The 16,291-nt window shown below is 39.9% G+C and overlaps 1 protein-coding gene across 2 annotated transcripts in view; it reads left to right on the top strand.

Moving 5' to 3' along the window:
* Positions 1 to 16,291, top strand: part of SLAIN1 (SLAIN motif family member 1) — a 59,187-nt gene that overhangs the window by 37,761 nt on the left and 5,135 nt on the right. The window contains exons 3-6 of one of the 2 annotated variants that reach the window (XM_057707627.1): positions 5,845 to 5,994; positions 7,232 to 7,381; positions 9,709 to 10,050; positions 14,198 to 14,353. In XM_057707627.1, the coding sequence (XP_057563610.1) occupies positions 5,845 to 5,994; positions 7,232 to 7,381; positions 9,709 to 10,050; positions 14,198 to 14,353 (798 nt within the window). The remainder of the gene's footprint in view (positions 1 to 5,844; positions 5,995 to 7,231; positions 7,382 to 9,708; positions 10,051 to 14,197; positions 14,354 to 16,291) is intronic. The other variant, XM_057707628.1, reaches the window with a different exon arrangement.

Genomic DNA, 16,291 nt, shown 5'->3' with positions numbered 1-16,291 from the left:
TGACCATGGGAAATGAGCAGGGAAAGAACCGCGTGCTGAGTGTACCTATGAAAGAGATCTGGATAGCTACTGGGGACCTTTATTTTTTGGTTCTGTTGGTAAATGTTGAATGAAGGAATGACTCTGGGTGTGGTCTGTAAGTGTTGGGTTTTGGAATTATTCTGGAGCACTAGACTTTTTTTTTTTTTTTTGGCTCAGGGATACACAGATAGTTGGCCAGTGCCTCAAAGCAGATGCTGGTTTAGGGAATGATGGAGAATATAAATTTGGGGAGCCGAGAAGAGCCGTGAGCAAGGAGATACAAAACTATGACTTATGTAGAGGGCAGTTCTGTGAATTTTAGTAAAATAGATCTCAGATTTACTGTTCATGGGTTTTCATCAGGCTTATTTAAAACTGCAGAAAGAAAACATTTCTAGGGCTGCTTTAGGCCGATTTCTTCCCGCTGCTGGGACCATTCCAGCCTTCTGGAGTGATGCTCCAGATCGCCCGCTTCATGAGAGAGACACGTAACAGAACGTGGGCAGTTAGAGTGAGCCACCGTCTCTGCAAACTGCAGTTTGGCCTTAATCTTAAATGAGAGAGAAAAAAAAGATGGGAGAAGCAGAGTCGGGCTTGTTTTCTAGGCTAGCTTCCTGTGTCTTCGTCTGTTCTGGCTGCTATAACAAAACACCACAGACTGGGTGGCTTATAAATGGCAGACATTTATTGCTTACAATTCTGGAGGCTGGACGTCTGAGATCAAGGTGCCAGCATGGTCTGCTGAGGGTCCTCTCCAGCTTGCAGATTTTCTTTGCATTTATCTCCATGCGGCGGATCTCTCCGGAGCCTCTTTATAAGGCACTGCTCCCCTTCAGGGCTCTGCCCTCAGGACGTAAGCACCTCCCAAAGGCCCCACCTACGGGTACCATCATCTTTGGGAATTAGCGTTTCAACATATGAATGTTAGGGGGATACAGAATATCAGACCGTAGCACCTGGCTAGAAATGTGGCTGTCCTGTTAGAAGCCACTAGAAGGAGTAAGAGTCCAGCCCTCCAGGACTTCCTCACCCAACTCAAAACTAACTCAGGTGCTATGTTGACGGTAGGGTATATGGAAATTCTACCAAACATACTTCCAGCTGTTTTGTATGCAGTTTCTTTGATTTTAAGAAATGCTGGCATCTCAAGAATTTGAGGAAGCTTTGTAGCCTTCTTGAATGCTTTACTGCCAGCTACTACTGTTCCTGGCACAGTCCTTGGCTTTAACTGTGCGACACGGCGGTGTAGGAACTAGCTCATCTAGGTGGTGGTGCCTCCGCATGCGTCCTGGCCATCAGTGACATAAAATCATTTAGCCCGAAACCAGAAGATTCACACACATGAAGTTCAACAATTTTAGCGGTTACTAGGAAGTATTAACGAAGTGCTCCTATAGATATATTTCTTCACTGGGCCACAAGCTGGGCTGAAATGTCTGGACTCACCTTTGTATTCAAAGATATACTAAATTATAGTTACCCTGAGTTTAAGAAATTTGGCAAAATCATTTAGATGTCAAGGTAGGAATGGTAGAATGGTTTGAAATAGGGGAATATTAGCGAACCTGCCAAGATTTTGACCACATTCAACATTTATCGATGATATACTGTGTGCCAGGCACTGTATAGGTACTAAACTGGCTCTGTCTAATGAGGGGAAAGTGTGAAAATTATTATTTCCACAGGAGAGTATTGCTTTATTTTGAACTCTTTTTAGGTTGATGCAATACTGTCCTTATAAGGATTATTACCAAGATTTTCACATTAAATCAGTTACTCTTTTTCCTTTTATGTGAATTAAGCCATACTGCATTCTTAAATTAGATTTTAATTATATACATGGAGATATATATTCAACAAAAATTTGAATATTTACTATATATACTGTGAGTCTAGGCAAAGATGATCAAGGCATGGTAGGAGTGTCATTGTTTCTGGAAACTTTCATTAGGAATAATTTTTAGTGTGGAAAATTAAAAAAAATTTAGATTCTTTCTTAAGCCTATCCCATTACCTATCCTTTATGACTTTTCTTGATATTATTATCACTGGAGCACTTATCAAATTGATTTTTGCGGTGGGGTTCATACTTTGCTTAATGACGTACAAAAAATAGCTTCACAGATATAGTGTAATTTATTTTTTAAGTTAGACAACTTTGAAGGTGTACCAAAAAAAAACATCTAACAGACCATTAGATACTCAAACTAGGTTCTTGCAGACAGATGAGGGATCCATCCACAGTTTAGTGCTTAGGAAATGCTTATTAGACAGAAGGCAGAAAAGTTGAAAGTTTAACCAATACCAATATTATTCTTAACAAGGAAACTTTAGAAACACGCTAGATGTGGGCAGGGAGGTATAGGGCAGGATAAGGGTCTGAGGGAGCTGATCTGGAATACCTTTGAGATCTTGTATTTGATGAAAAGCCACTGCGCTACTTTAGAAAGGAAGAGAGAAACACGGTTAAAATAATCAATGAAAAAACAGATGATTGAACTTGGTGTACCCCCCAAAAAATAATAAATAAATAAAATTAAAAAAAAAAATCATCAGTGACTGACACAAGCTTGGTAGTGATGCTCAGAGCAAGCTTGCTGAGCGCAGTGCTGGCAGCCTGAAGTTGGTTGAGGAGTAGGTTGTGATATGGGGTGGGATGAATTGGGAGATTGGGATTGCCATATATACATTTACTAATAAGGAAAAAAAATCAAATTGTACACTTTAAATACATGCAGTTTATTGTATGTCAATTATATGTCAATAAAAGTTCTTAAAAAAATAAAAACAGATTGTGATAATCGAGTGAGAGATGGCGAGGGTCTTGATGAAGGAAGTTGCAGCAGGACCACAGAGTGTGCCGTCAGAAATGTTCCGAGGGAACGTTTAATTTAGCTGTTTGGGAATGAAAGCCCTGCCAGTTATGACACGTCTGATCCAAGCTGGAAGACGCCCTTTACTTACAGGATAGAACTTTGGAGCAGGAGGATAGGAAAACTTAGCTGTTCAGAAGTTCGTCGCCCATTTTCTCCTTTATCAAAACCTGTCTCGCTCCTTTCTTAGGGTCATTTTGATTGTCATCCAGCCTCTCAAACAGGTGGACATCCTTCTATGCAGAAAATCCATTAAATTAATTGGAAAAAACAAAATTGCCCTACGAAAAGTTCTTTTTGTTTTTATTCTCTATGAAAATGCTTGCTGTTCCAGTTCTTACAATTCTTCCTCTACATAGTGAAGAATAACTAGGATGCGATGGCTTCCGCTCCTCTCCCCTCTCCTCCTCCACCACAGCCTTGGGCACTGGGGCACTGATATAACATCGTTGTTTTGTTAGCTTGCCTCCGCAGTAATTCTCCTCCCTCTTCTTAAAAGCCTCCATGGCCAAAGGACAATGCAGAGCTTTCTTTCTTGCAATAGATGCTAATTGTGTTCTTGGTTGGGATCGTGCTGTCATAGCCACAATCACTGTACCATTGTGCTGGGAGGCTGGGTCACAGTGGTTATTGTGCACAGTAATGAATGCTAGTTAGCTGTGATGCGTGGTCGCCTGCATCTGTGGGTGAGAACACGCAGTCACTGTAATTTGCCTGGCAAGTGATCAAACTGGCGTAACATAACATCATCTGTTAAGTTAGCTGTCACAAAGAACTTATTGGGTTTTTTTTTTTAAATATAGAATTTTAAAAATAAATTTATTTATTTATTGGCTGTGTTGGGTCTTCGTTGCTGCACTTGGTCTTTCTTTGGTTGCGGAGAGCGGGGCTGCTCTTTGCTGTGGTGCGTGGGCTTCTCGTTGCAGTGACCTCTCTTTGTTGCAGAGCACAGGCTCTAGGCGTGTGGGCTTCAGTAGTTGTGGCACACAGGCTCAGTAGTTGTGGCTCAAGGGCTCTAGAGTGCAGGCTCAGTAGTTGTGGCTCTCGGGCTCTAGAGTGCAGGCTCAGTAGTTGTGGCACACAGGCTCAGTAGTTGTGGCTCAAGGGCTCTAGAGTGCAGGCTCAGTAGTTGTGGCTCTCGGGCTCTGGAGCGCAGGCTCAATAGTTGTGGCACATGGGCTTCATTGCTCCGCGGCATGTGGGATCCTCCTGGACCGGGGATCGAACCCATGTCCCCTGCATTGGCAGGCGGATTCTTAACCACGGTGCCACCAGGGAAGTCCTAATATAGCATTTTTAATGAGAAACTTTGAAGATGTGAGAAGAACTACCACGTGTGCTGCGTATTAACCCCTACTTCTTAGTGTATTTGGGGATGAGGTTTACATGTTTGGGTTTAGGGAAGGGAGTGCCGACTCTGCACGTCTCTGCTCGGGCGCAGATTGGGAATTGTATGTTGGTTAAGTGACACGACTGGTGTCAACTAGGAAGGAGGCTTCCTGGCAGTGCCCCCTTTGTGCAACGTGTGAATTCGGAAAGTGGAATCACTGTGAATGTAGTTTCCTTGACTAGTTCTTTCATCCGCGTAAGGGAAAGGTACTTCTTCTGTGGTTGTTTGAATGGGATCCTGCTGTTTCTCAAGAATTCTTGCTGAAGTAACAGGAAACATTTTGCTCTTGTAAGTAACCTTGGTGCTGTTTGGCAAGGATATTACTCGTCTCAGGGTTGGCGCTTGTTACTTTCTTGCCTGCCCACAGCCCACAGTTTCTTCCTCTCCACCCCACTGCCCAGTTTTGAACACTTTTCAGCGACTCGCTCATTAAGATGGGTTCTTTATACTTGTTTCTTCAAGTTTTGTTGAATTTCCAGCAAACATAACCAAGCTATTGCTCAGAGTAAAACTGAACCTAATTTATATTTTTCACCTATTTCCTTCTGTCCTGCTTATTAGTACACGTCTAAGTGATTGCTTTTTAGAAAAGTGGATTTTGACTAGCATAATTTGTACGCCATGAAGAGAGAGGAAGTGATCTTAGGTGTGACTTAAGTTTTTACAACTTGGGGTCTTTTTATGGTCCCAGGATCTAAGGTGCTGGTAATTTTGGAGGAGGGAAATACGTTAATTAGGACAGGAGAGAGGGTGTGCAATTAGACCATCTGCCCATGCAGGTAAAGTTCCTTTCTGTTCCTTATTTTAGAGTATTAAATTAATATGTATAATCCTACCTTTAAAAGTTACATAAATAACACATGTTCGATGCATAAAGTTTGGAAGATAGTTTTTATAAAGAAAAAATCCAGCAGATTATGAATTCTATCTATGCCTGCCATCTGAAATAACTCATTAAGTTTTGGTGTATATACACCCATCTGTGATTTTTCTAGATCATTTTTCCGTAAACCTTGGTTTGGACTCAAGCCCATTCAGAAATGCAGTAGTCATTTGAAGTTTCTTCCATAATCCAAGAACAAGTTTCCATAAAAATTTTTGATCCACATTTATTAATATTAAATAGGTTGAAAATAAACCTTGGGATAAAATAAAGGACCATGAACAGTTCATAATAAGAACTACTTCCCATAATTCTAAAGATAAGTTTTTCTTTTGACATAAAGATTTTATATTAAAACAGTTAAATTTTTGTGCACAAATAGAAAACATCTGTAATGAGGAAATTAAAAACAAGTTTTCATTGTTATATAGACATACCAACTGTAATCAAGGTGACACTGATTGAATTGGTCTTAATGGAAGTAGAAATAGGACCTTAATTCACAGATGGCCCGTTTTTACATATTTTTCCCTTAGATAAATGAGAGTCAGTTAAGAATGAAAAGTTGCTTTGTCACTTCATTTATTTTTTTAACCTCTTCCCTTTCTCCCTCTGACAAGTCAACGTCTGCTTCTGTATAGCTAACTGCTGCTGTTTATTTTCTGCTTCTGTGACAGCTAGCCGATGGCGGAGTCTCTTCCCTTCAAATGTCTCACTGGCTTTTCCTTATAGTCCTGTGGCAAGACTCAGCCCTTATAGCAATGGCATTAATACTCCCAGCTTCTCTAAAACCTCAAATAAAGCAATACTAACACCTGAAAGAACAGGTAATATTTCAACTTCTTGACTAGCTGCTTGCTTTGTAAATCAGTCACTAAACACAGCTTAAATACCCACCTTTCAGTGAAAAGCTTGAGGGTAATCTTATCACAATGCGGAGTCTGCTGTACACTTCCTTTGGGTATGAAGAAGGCTAGGGTTAATTTGTACCTGAACATCATCCATCTGCTCTTAATTGTGTATAGTAGGCAGCCTTCCCTCTTTATCAAATGCATATGTATATAATTATGTGTTTCCAAATGTATAATGTGCTGTTAAAATTAAATGTTGAACAAAATAAAGGTCTGTGTGATTTTCATTATGATTGAAGATTATAAGACTTTTATAGCTTGTCACTGAAAAAATTTTTGGTGGCTTTTTATGAAGTCAGGGCTATGTAGAAAGAATCGTCATAGTGGCTTTTTATGAGATGATGTTCTGTTTCAGCTGTCTCAGCATTGGTGTGATTCCATTCCTATAACTTTCTCCCTTGGGTCCTTTCTTCCTTGGTTCTCTCATCTCAAGCCATTACTTTGTCACTTTCACGAGTGACTATAAGTCTCCTGTGACGACTCTAAATTATGATGGTTTTGCGTGTGCTTCCCTGTATGGAGGTGTGCCTTTTAGGTGTGATGTTCTTATCCATTCATAACACTGTTGATTGTACCTGGTTGACAAATGGACCAGATTAAAATTTAGTTTAAAATATATAATTTGTTACTGCCAGAGACAAGCATGTCTGATTATTAACTGAAAGTGTACAGGATACGTATTGTGATACCATGCCTCTAGAGATAGACTGAAGCTAATAGGATGCAGACTTAGCATTATTGATTTTTCTTGTCTTACGGTGGTAAAACACATATAACATGAAATCTACCGAAATTACCCTCTTAATGTTTTTCGTGTACAGCACAGAGTGGATTTTTGAATTACGAAAACTGAATTTGAAAAAACCAGAAAACAAGTATTTTTGTATATATGAATTATGAACACGTGAAGCTGTGTATACTCTCTTGCCATCAACCTGTCATGGTGGCGTGTTGGTTGTTTTTTGGTGACTTAAGAAAACAGGAAAAATATAGATGGATCTTGTTTTCTTTATCCATTCAGCACTCTGTGTCTTTTGATTGGAGAATGGCTTGAAGTGCTGGCTGTTGACATATGAACTGTAAAGCACATGCAGATGTCATGCAGATACCAGTTCTCGAGACTAAATAATAAACATGTTTCTCTTGTTTTTAGGTTACACATCCAGGGGCTCTCCTCTCAGTCCCCAGTCATCCATAGACAGTGAGCTGAGTACTTCAGAACTGGAGGATGATTCTATCTCCATGGGATATAAGTTGCAGGACCTCACTGATGTTCAGATCATGGCTCGTCTGCAAGAAGAAAGTAGGTTCCTCTTTTTAAACTAGAAAACGTTTTAAACTAGGGGCTTCCACTTGAAATCTAAGGCTTTGGGGAGGTTTCAGGCATTTCTCCCCAGGTAATGGGCAAACAATTCTATTCTTTCTCTCATACCCTCCTACTTTGTAGGTGGAGCAGTTAAATGCTTCTCACAGTCTCATGACCATTGTGAAGTATTAGGACATAGTCTGGGCAAAATACATTGATGTATAAGCATTGCCATTATAGCCACTGTGGAAACAGTTTGCCAGTTTCTTAGAGAACTAAACATGCAGTTTCTGTAAGGCCCAGCACATTGTATTCTTGGGCATTTATCCCAGAGCAGTGGAAACCTGTGTTCAGAAACACAAAAACCCATACATGAATGTTCGTAGCACCTTTTTCTATAGTAACAGCCAAAAATCAGAATGAGCTCAGATGTCCTTCAGTACGAGAGTGGTTAATCAAGCTGGGGAACCTCCATACCGTGGAGTACTACTCAACAAGAAAAAGTAAATTTTGATGGACGTACCATCTTGGATGAATCTCCAGGGAATTATGCTTACTGAAAAAGATGATCCCAGGAGATCGCATACTGTGTAATTCCATTTATATGACATTTTGGAATGACAGCACTTTAGAAGTGGATGACAGGTTAGTGGTTGCTGAAGCTTAGAGATAGAGCGTGGGCTCTCAGGAGGGAGGTAGATGTGGTTATAAAAGGGCAACACGAGGGATTTTGTGAGCTGTTCTGTTTTTGACTGTGGTGGTAAGTATATGATTCTGCAGGTGAGAAAACTGTATAGAACTTAATACTAACAAATATACACATGTACAAGTAATACTAGGAAAATCTAAATCAGATGGCTTTATATAACTGCCAGTATCCTAGTTGTCCTTATTATTCTATGATTTTACAAAATGATACTATCAAGGGAAACTGGGCAAAGTGCACAAAAGAGCTCTATTATCCCCTAGAACTGCATGTGAGTGTGTAGTTATCTTAATAAAAATTCAATTAAACATGCATTAATGCGTTCTCAGGTGCAAACTATTACATATAGAATGGATAAACCACAAAGTCCTACTGTATAGCACAGGGAACTATATTCAGTATCCTGAGATAAACCGTAATGGAAAATAATGTAAAAAAGAATGTGTATATATAAATATGTATAACTGAATCACTTTGCTCTACAGCAGAAATTAACACAACATTGTAAGTCAGCTATACTTCAATTAAAAATTATACTTCTCAAGATACGTAATTATGGAAGAAGAGATAATTGGAAATGGGGTAATTTATTACTCTCAATAAAGTTACAAATAATCTGAGAGTGAACTACTTCAAGGGTATTCATGATATCAAAAGGCAAAAGAAGATATATATCACAGAACTGGGCTAAGCTTACTTTGGAATTATCTTCTCAGGCCAACATCAGTAGAAACAGCCAAGTATCATTTAAGCATAACAGTTTGCTGCTTTCATAATTGGGCAAGGCTACTATGAGAAACATTGTAATGCTTATGGGAGATTTAATAAGATACATTTTGAGAGGGAAAATGATTATTTTATATCATTATTTAGTAACAGCAAACTAACAGTAACTCTTTCTAAAAAATATATGGCTGAAAGATTGGATGTCAGTCTCAGAAGTAGTCAGGCATAGACTACTTGAAAAAAAACAGTTGTGAACTGGCAACAAGATAAATAACTAGAAACTTCCAGTTTGGCTATTTTAGATGGCTGTCATTTAGGATGACCCCAAACTATTGAAGTTTTGAAGCGTCCGCATGCTTTGAAAAAGATAATATTAGTAACAAAAAGAACAAGAGAAGTGACCTTGTTAGAAAATACTTGTGCCCCAGGTTTTGAACTTTCCTTTGACTTTGAAAGTTGGGATGGGGAGCAGGAGGCGTTCTTACTTGGGCAGAATTTGATTCTTTTAATTGTCTGACTCACAGTTAACTGCTCATAATGACGATGCGTAGTTTTTCCTAAGCAGCCTTCCTCAGTCTCTCTCCCGATTCCAGAAGGGATGGCTTGGGGAAGTTGACAGACACTGATTGATGAACTGTTGCCGTATATTTAACCTTCACTGGAATTGGGGCAATCTTTTCCCCAAATAGAACAGTCTAATATTAGCTGTCTGTTTGGTAGGTAAATGTGTCTGTTTTCTTGGGATGTAATAAACCGAGAACAAGATAGTGGGTCTCCACTTGAATCACTTGTTTGGCCCGAATTTTCCTCAAGTATGTGATGAATTGGAACTTAATAATTAAGCCAGATCGAAATGCCTCACAAGGTAATACTATTTCTTGTTGTTTTATAGGTCTCAGGCAAGATTACGCTTCTACTTCCGCATCTGTGTCGAGACACAGTTCCAGTGTGTCGCTGAATTCAGGAAAAAAAGGGACATGTAGTGATCAGGAATATGATCGCTTCAGCCTGGAGGACGAGGAGGAATTCGATCACCTGCCACCACCTCAGCCTCGTCTTCCAAGATGTTCACCTTTCCAAAGAGGAATTCCCCATTCACAGACTTTCTCCAGCATTCGGGATTGTAGGAGGAGCCCCAGTTCCCAGTATTTTCCTTCGAATACTTACCAGCAGCAACAGTATTATCCACCTCAAGCCCAAACTCCAGATCAGCAACCAAATAGGACCAGCGGAGGTGGGTTGTGTGCCCCTTTGGCATTCGACGTGCCTTGATCCTTTGTACATGGTCAAGAAATGGTTTTAAGGTTAATACGGGTAACTGGTAAATGTTTCTAAGACTTAAGTACATTCTCAAGGCTTTATCAATTTGGTTGGTGTACATTTAGTCTATTGTTGACCAGCTTCTGATTATGTGCCCCATACTTATAGATTTATAGCTTCCACAAAACCACTGTGATGTAACAGATTGATTCAGAGTCGGGGAGCATCTTCACATGGTGGCTGGTACAGCTGTAGGACGGCAGGGTCATGGGCGTTAAGGAGTTCCTGGTGCAGCTCCATGGAGTCAGACACTGACTGCATCTTCCCTCATCTTTCTCAAGACCCTCCATCTCTCGTGGCCTGTTCCTAGCCCAGAGTGATGGATGGTAAGCGTGGACGATGGTACGTGGAGAGGATGCTGCTGTGCACATCGAGATTTAGGGGAAGTTTGGGCTGTGTCTTTCCCTCTGATGTCCTGACGTCTAGAGTTAAGATCTGTGCAGCAGTGGGGATGTGGAGGCTGGTGTTTTCCATGGTAGCAGCAAGTTGATTTGTCCTGATGTCAGCACGGTGGGTTGGAATATGGGTTGTTCTCTTTTGTATTTTTTTCTGTCTCCCTCTTCACCATTTACCTTTCTTCCCCGCTCCCAGGAGTTATAGATCTTGACTTCCAAGAACTATAGGGAGAATAATCATGTGATAGTCTAAATCTGGTGTGTTTTTGTGCTATTGATCAGCCTGACCCTCACACACAAATCCTGTAGAGTATGGAGAAACAAAACATATTTATAGAGTTACAGCCTTTAATTATTATGCAGCACCATTTCTCAAACCTGGGCCCAGAAATGATCAAACAAGGTATTTAAAAATATTGCTAGGCCAAACACAGATTGTCATCACCTGCTACCGTGTACTTAGTTTTTACTTATTCATGCTGATTGAGAGACCACTTGAAAATATTTAAGGTTTTATAGTCAGAACTTCTCTTTTTTTAATACATTCAGATTTCAAGTTTAAAACAGCAGGTAAAGCAACTGCCACTAGTGACTCATTTATTAAAGCTCATAATATCAAAGACTATTTTATGTGCTTTGTGAAAATTACAGCATCATTAAAACTGTGGGAGAGGGCACCTAGAGTTGTTTCTGTAAAGGCCTGCTTTCTGGTCAGGTGTCTTAGAGCATCACATCCTGCCTATCAAGCAGATGCTCCCTCTGCATCTTGATTAGTATTGTCAGTGGGATCATTGTCCTACCTTAGCAAAGTGGTATTAACTTACATCCAACACTGCTATGAAAAGGATTAGGTTTCCCTAAACCTGTGTTATAATTGTTCCTATTAGGAAAATGGCAATATATCTCAGCCTAGTGTCGGACTGTGGTAGTTTTATTTCTCTAAAAGGTCTGGTCTCCACATGCAAAGGAAGATGGAATAGAACTGCAGTTCTCTGGATTGGACTTCTGGCTAACTTCATGGCTCAGTGCACAGGCTCTGAAGGCCAGTAGATGCTGAGTTCCCACCCTGGCCTACCACTTATACCTTTCCCAGGCTTCTCATGCCTCTGAGCTTTCATTTATTTGGCTACAAAATGTAGACAAATAATATCCCTTTCTTATAAAGCTTAGGTATAACTGGACATCAAATCATCTGGTACACGTTCTCCTTTATGTAACATGTAATCCTTTAACCTAAGTTTGTTATAAGGAATAAATGAAATAATGACTGTTCCATTGCCTGGAGTAAAAATGCTGAAAAAGTTAAAAGTGCTAAAAAAGTAAAGGTTGTCTCCACTCCCACTTTTTAAAAAACTTTTGCTAACATGACTCAGTTATCTGAGCCTTCATTTGTTGCCCACAGAGTAACATTTGAACAAAATTGTGGAATGAGAGTTGTAACTTTGAAACTAGTCTATCAAATATTTTTCTAAATTATTAAAATAATATAGATAGAAGAAAATTGTTAAACTATTGATCCCTTTAAAATAATTAAAAACAAAATAGAAATGTGTGTTAATATTTACTACTTCCATAGCTCCTACACTGCCTGGGTTCAAAAGGGATGGCTCTTAAAAGTTCTTGGAATGGGTCTGGGATGACAGGATTAAAAGGAGCATACAGCAGTCCCCCCTTACCTGTGGTCAGCTGCAGTCTGAAATGTTAGGTGGAAAGTTCCAGAAATAAACAATTTGTAAGTTTTAAATTGCACATGATCATGAGCAGTATCAGGAAATCTTGCGCCTTCCTGCTCATCCCACCTGGGACGGGAATCCTCCCTTTGTCAGGTGTATCCACGCTGTGTGTGCTGCCTGCCTGTATAGGAAGAATAACGTATATATAAGGTTCGGTACTGTCGGCAGCTTCAGGTATCCACTGAGGGTCTTGGAACATATCCCCTGCCGGTGGGGGGGGGGGGTGCTGCTGTATTTGGAATAGTTTGCCAGGTATGATAAATAATCGTGCAGAACGTTTGCTGACGGTAATGTGTAGGGTTTGGCAGGGGTTATCAGTGGCATGGTGTTCTTCCTGGCATGAAGACCTCCCCTGAACCCTGTGTTGACTGCATGGCTAGATGTAGATGTTTGGTGGGTAGCTGGCTGCTGCCTTTGTTCCTTAAAGGATTCCTAAAGGTTGATAATAGAAGAAATGATTGAGAAACAATGGTCTAGACTGGAACTCCATTGAGTTGGGTACTCGCCTAACACACGGTATATTATATACACAGTAAATATTCATTCATTCATTCATGACACAGTGGGGAAGGGTGTCCAGGTGGAAGGACCAGCATGCTCACAGGTACAAGGGAGTGTGAAGTATTTGGAACCTCTGTTCTCCACTATGGTTGGCGTGTAGGCTGCATGGTGGGGGCAGCAGGAGATGAGGCTGGAGAGGTCTGCAGAGCCTGTATCTTGGAAGGATCTTTCTCAGCCCAGAAGCCTGGGCTTTCAAAGGAAGGGGAGGGAGAGTGATTGGAGGGTTTTAGGAATAGGCTAGGAGTCACCGGCTGTGTGGAAGATGGAGAGGCACGAGACAGGGTGTACGGAGACCCATCAAGAGGATTTTGTGAAAATGTGGATGACAGATAATGAAGTCTGAACTAGTTGTTAGTGGGAGATTCGTTCAATATTTACGAGGCAGAATTGACAGCACTTGGAGTCGAGGGTGGAGAAGGGAGATGAAACTTGGAAGATCCCACTGCTTTTGGATTAGGTGGCTTGATGGGCAGGGCTGTAATCAAGGGATCTCAGTGATGTAGAAGGATCTGTGTATGAAGGGGAGAAAAATGAATCTGGTTTTGTACTTGAATGGGCTTTTGTTTAGTATGCAAATATATGCTATGTTTTCTGAGCTTGAGTGACCTTATATATGTACTTTAGTTTTGGGGGTGTGTGTATTAATAAAGAGAAAACTGTCTACATTATAGAGTTGCCATCTTTTGGCTGAATTCAGATCTCAGCAGCACTGCAGTCTGTGTGACTGACTCTCTGCTGCCCCTTAGTGGCGGAAGATGTACTCAGCAAGGAAAAAGAAAGGGAAGCATTTTTTCAAGTCTCCAAAGGTTTGGTTGGCGTATTCATAACCTTTAAAACTTTCTAGAGGTTAATGTGGTCATGTTGATGTGATGAGTGGATATCTCAAAACACCTCAAGTTAGAATTTTAAGAATTTCTTCCTTTTTGATATGCTAGCAAAAGATTCAGTAATTGCTGTTTTGACACTTTTAGGTTTTTTTTTTTTAAATTAACATGTAACAATTTCGAGCTTTTTTGTTTTTTAAACTAAATGGCTGTAAGATTATTTTCTAACGTCACTTCGATTCAGATTCAGTTTTATCTACTTATTGTATAGGAACAAACAGCTAATTGATTACCTAATTCCTCCCTCTTTTTACAGAACAAGTGCTTTCTTTTAGCAGAATGTTTGGTGGAACCTTTCTGGGGACATGGAGTGTGTTTCTCTATTCCAGGGGGTAATTAGTTAGCTTGTTAGAGTTCATAATAATTCACATGATAATTTCTGTTTGTTGTTGAACAAGATATGATTTCTATTTGTATGTACTTTTGAAAGCTAGTGTTTTAATTGCCATAAAAGTTGTGATTTTTAACTTAGTAAAATTCTTTTCTAGATAAGCTCCGCAGAAGTATGCCTAACCTAGCTCGGATGCCAAGTACAACCACTGCTAGTAGCAATGGTAGTTCTCCAGTCACCGTGCGGAATAGTCAGAGTTTTGACTCAAGCTTGCATGGAGCTGCAAATGGAATTTCAAGAATACAGTCTTGTAGTAAGTATGACAATTTTTTTTGTAATTTTTAATTAGTTGTAACACCATTAGGAAAATATCTTACTATTTCATTTCTTTCTTTAATGCTACAGGAAGCTTTTCTCCTTGTGACATCCTTTTTTTATTTCATCATTACAGTTGAGTGCTATTTTCACCAGTGCCTATGTCACCAATTAATAATTAGTAAATTATACATAATCCTTTATACCCAAGGATAGCAGTAGAAGCACTAAATGGTGATTGATTTGCCTACTCATCATACAAAAAAAGGTTTTCTTTGCAGATCTATTTCTAGCTGTGCACTTGATACATTTACTCTGAAGAAAGCACAGTTACCCTGTCTAGCTTTTACTTCGGTCTCATTTTTCACCCAGTCCATAGCTTTCCCTTGGCAAATGAAGTTATATCTCAGTGTGGCTAAAGTAGGATTTATCTACTTCTTGTCAGTTTGCCCCACAGTCTTTCATTCATTCTCCGTACGTTTTGCAGAGGTGAGCAGTGTGGTGAGAGTAAAAGCTAGTGTTGGTGTGGGGATGTGCTGGCTCCAGGCCTGCCACCCCTCCACCCTATGCTGTCTGTATGGGGAGTCGGGGTTAAGCCTGAGATTGACCCTCGGGAGGCAGATTCAAGGTCACAGCCCCAGTATTGCTATACCCAAACCTGGGAGTCCCAAAGTGTGTTCAGAGTGGGTAGCCAAGCACCATCAACCAGATGTCTTAAGTCTGCACCCAGAAGACTCCTTTTGGTGGCCCTAATAGACTCCCCTGTGTGCCTCCAAAACAAGTCTAGAATGGGTCAGATTTTTGCTGCCTACCTCCGTCATTCAGCATGTCTCACTTTACTGTCAATTGTGTTTATCTTCCATAGTAGCTCACCAGCTCCCTCTGGGCTTGGAACATAGTTCATCTGATTTTCCATCCCCAGCACCTGGCATGCTGCCGGGCACATCGAGCTCTCAGTAGATGTTTGAACGAATGCATAAATGAATGCCACAGGGCTGTATCTTAGGGCTTGATCTGTTAATATTTGAATTAATGGCTTCTGTAAAGACACAGAAGACAACTTATGAACTAATGGTGAGAGACTGAGAGGACTACTAACCAATTTTATGTCAGGAGGTTAGGACAATTGGCCAAATATATCATGATGAAATTTAACTGAGATAAAAGTTCTATACTTGAGTATAAAAGTCAATAATAGAAGCATAGAAGGGGAAAATACAGTTGTGATGGAGCAAACAGGCTAACGATTAGGAGTTTTTGTGAACGCTAACTCTGTAGGTTAATAGCATGATTTGAGTGCCAGAAAAAGTACACAACCCAAAATAGAATAGAACATAAACTACAAAGAATGGCGGATTTTGATAAAAGTGCTCAAAAAATGATGGGAACATGTCCAAAAGATATAGGAAACAACTTGAAGAAACACGCAGAGACCAAATCTGGGACAAGTTGAGCCACAGAATAAACAATTAAAGGATTATAACCCACAGATTAAAATAACCAGGGTCCATACTTAATTGAATAAATAAATAAATAAATGAAGAGGGGAAATTCTTCTTTATAGAAGAATTGCAATTAATAAATGTAAAACAAGTGAAGAAAATAGAAAAATCATTGTATGTAAGTCAAGCATGATAATGAGAGAAAACAAAAAATCCTGAGAAGAGTGTTAACGTGTAAGAGGAGGTCAGTCATGAACTTGTTTCAAATCTCAGGACTCTACTGTCATTGACTTTTATTCCTAAGCATTTTAAGCGAATATCCTTTATGCATTCTTTTTAAAATTTTTAAAAATTTTTTAAGCTGTTTATTGGAATATAATTGCTTTACACTGTTGTGCCAGTTTCTGCTGTACAACAAAGTGAATCAGCTGTATTTATACATATATATCCCCATATCCCCTCCCTCCCACGGTTTATACATTCTTGAGTGTAGA

Source organism: Hippopotamus amphibius, chromosome 14 (assembly GCF_030028045.1).
Source record: "Hippopotamus amphibius kiboko isolate mHipAmp2 chromosome 14, mHipAmp2.hap2, whole genome shotgun sequence".
In the NCBI taxonomy this organism is placed as follows: domain Eukaryota; kingdom Metazoa; phylum Chordata; class Mammalia; order Artiodactyla; family Hippopotamidae; genus Hippopotamus; species Hippopotamus amphibius.
The sequence above is the reverse complement of the archived record's forward strand: the minus strand, read 5'-3'. Positions and strand labels throughout refer to the sequence as shown.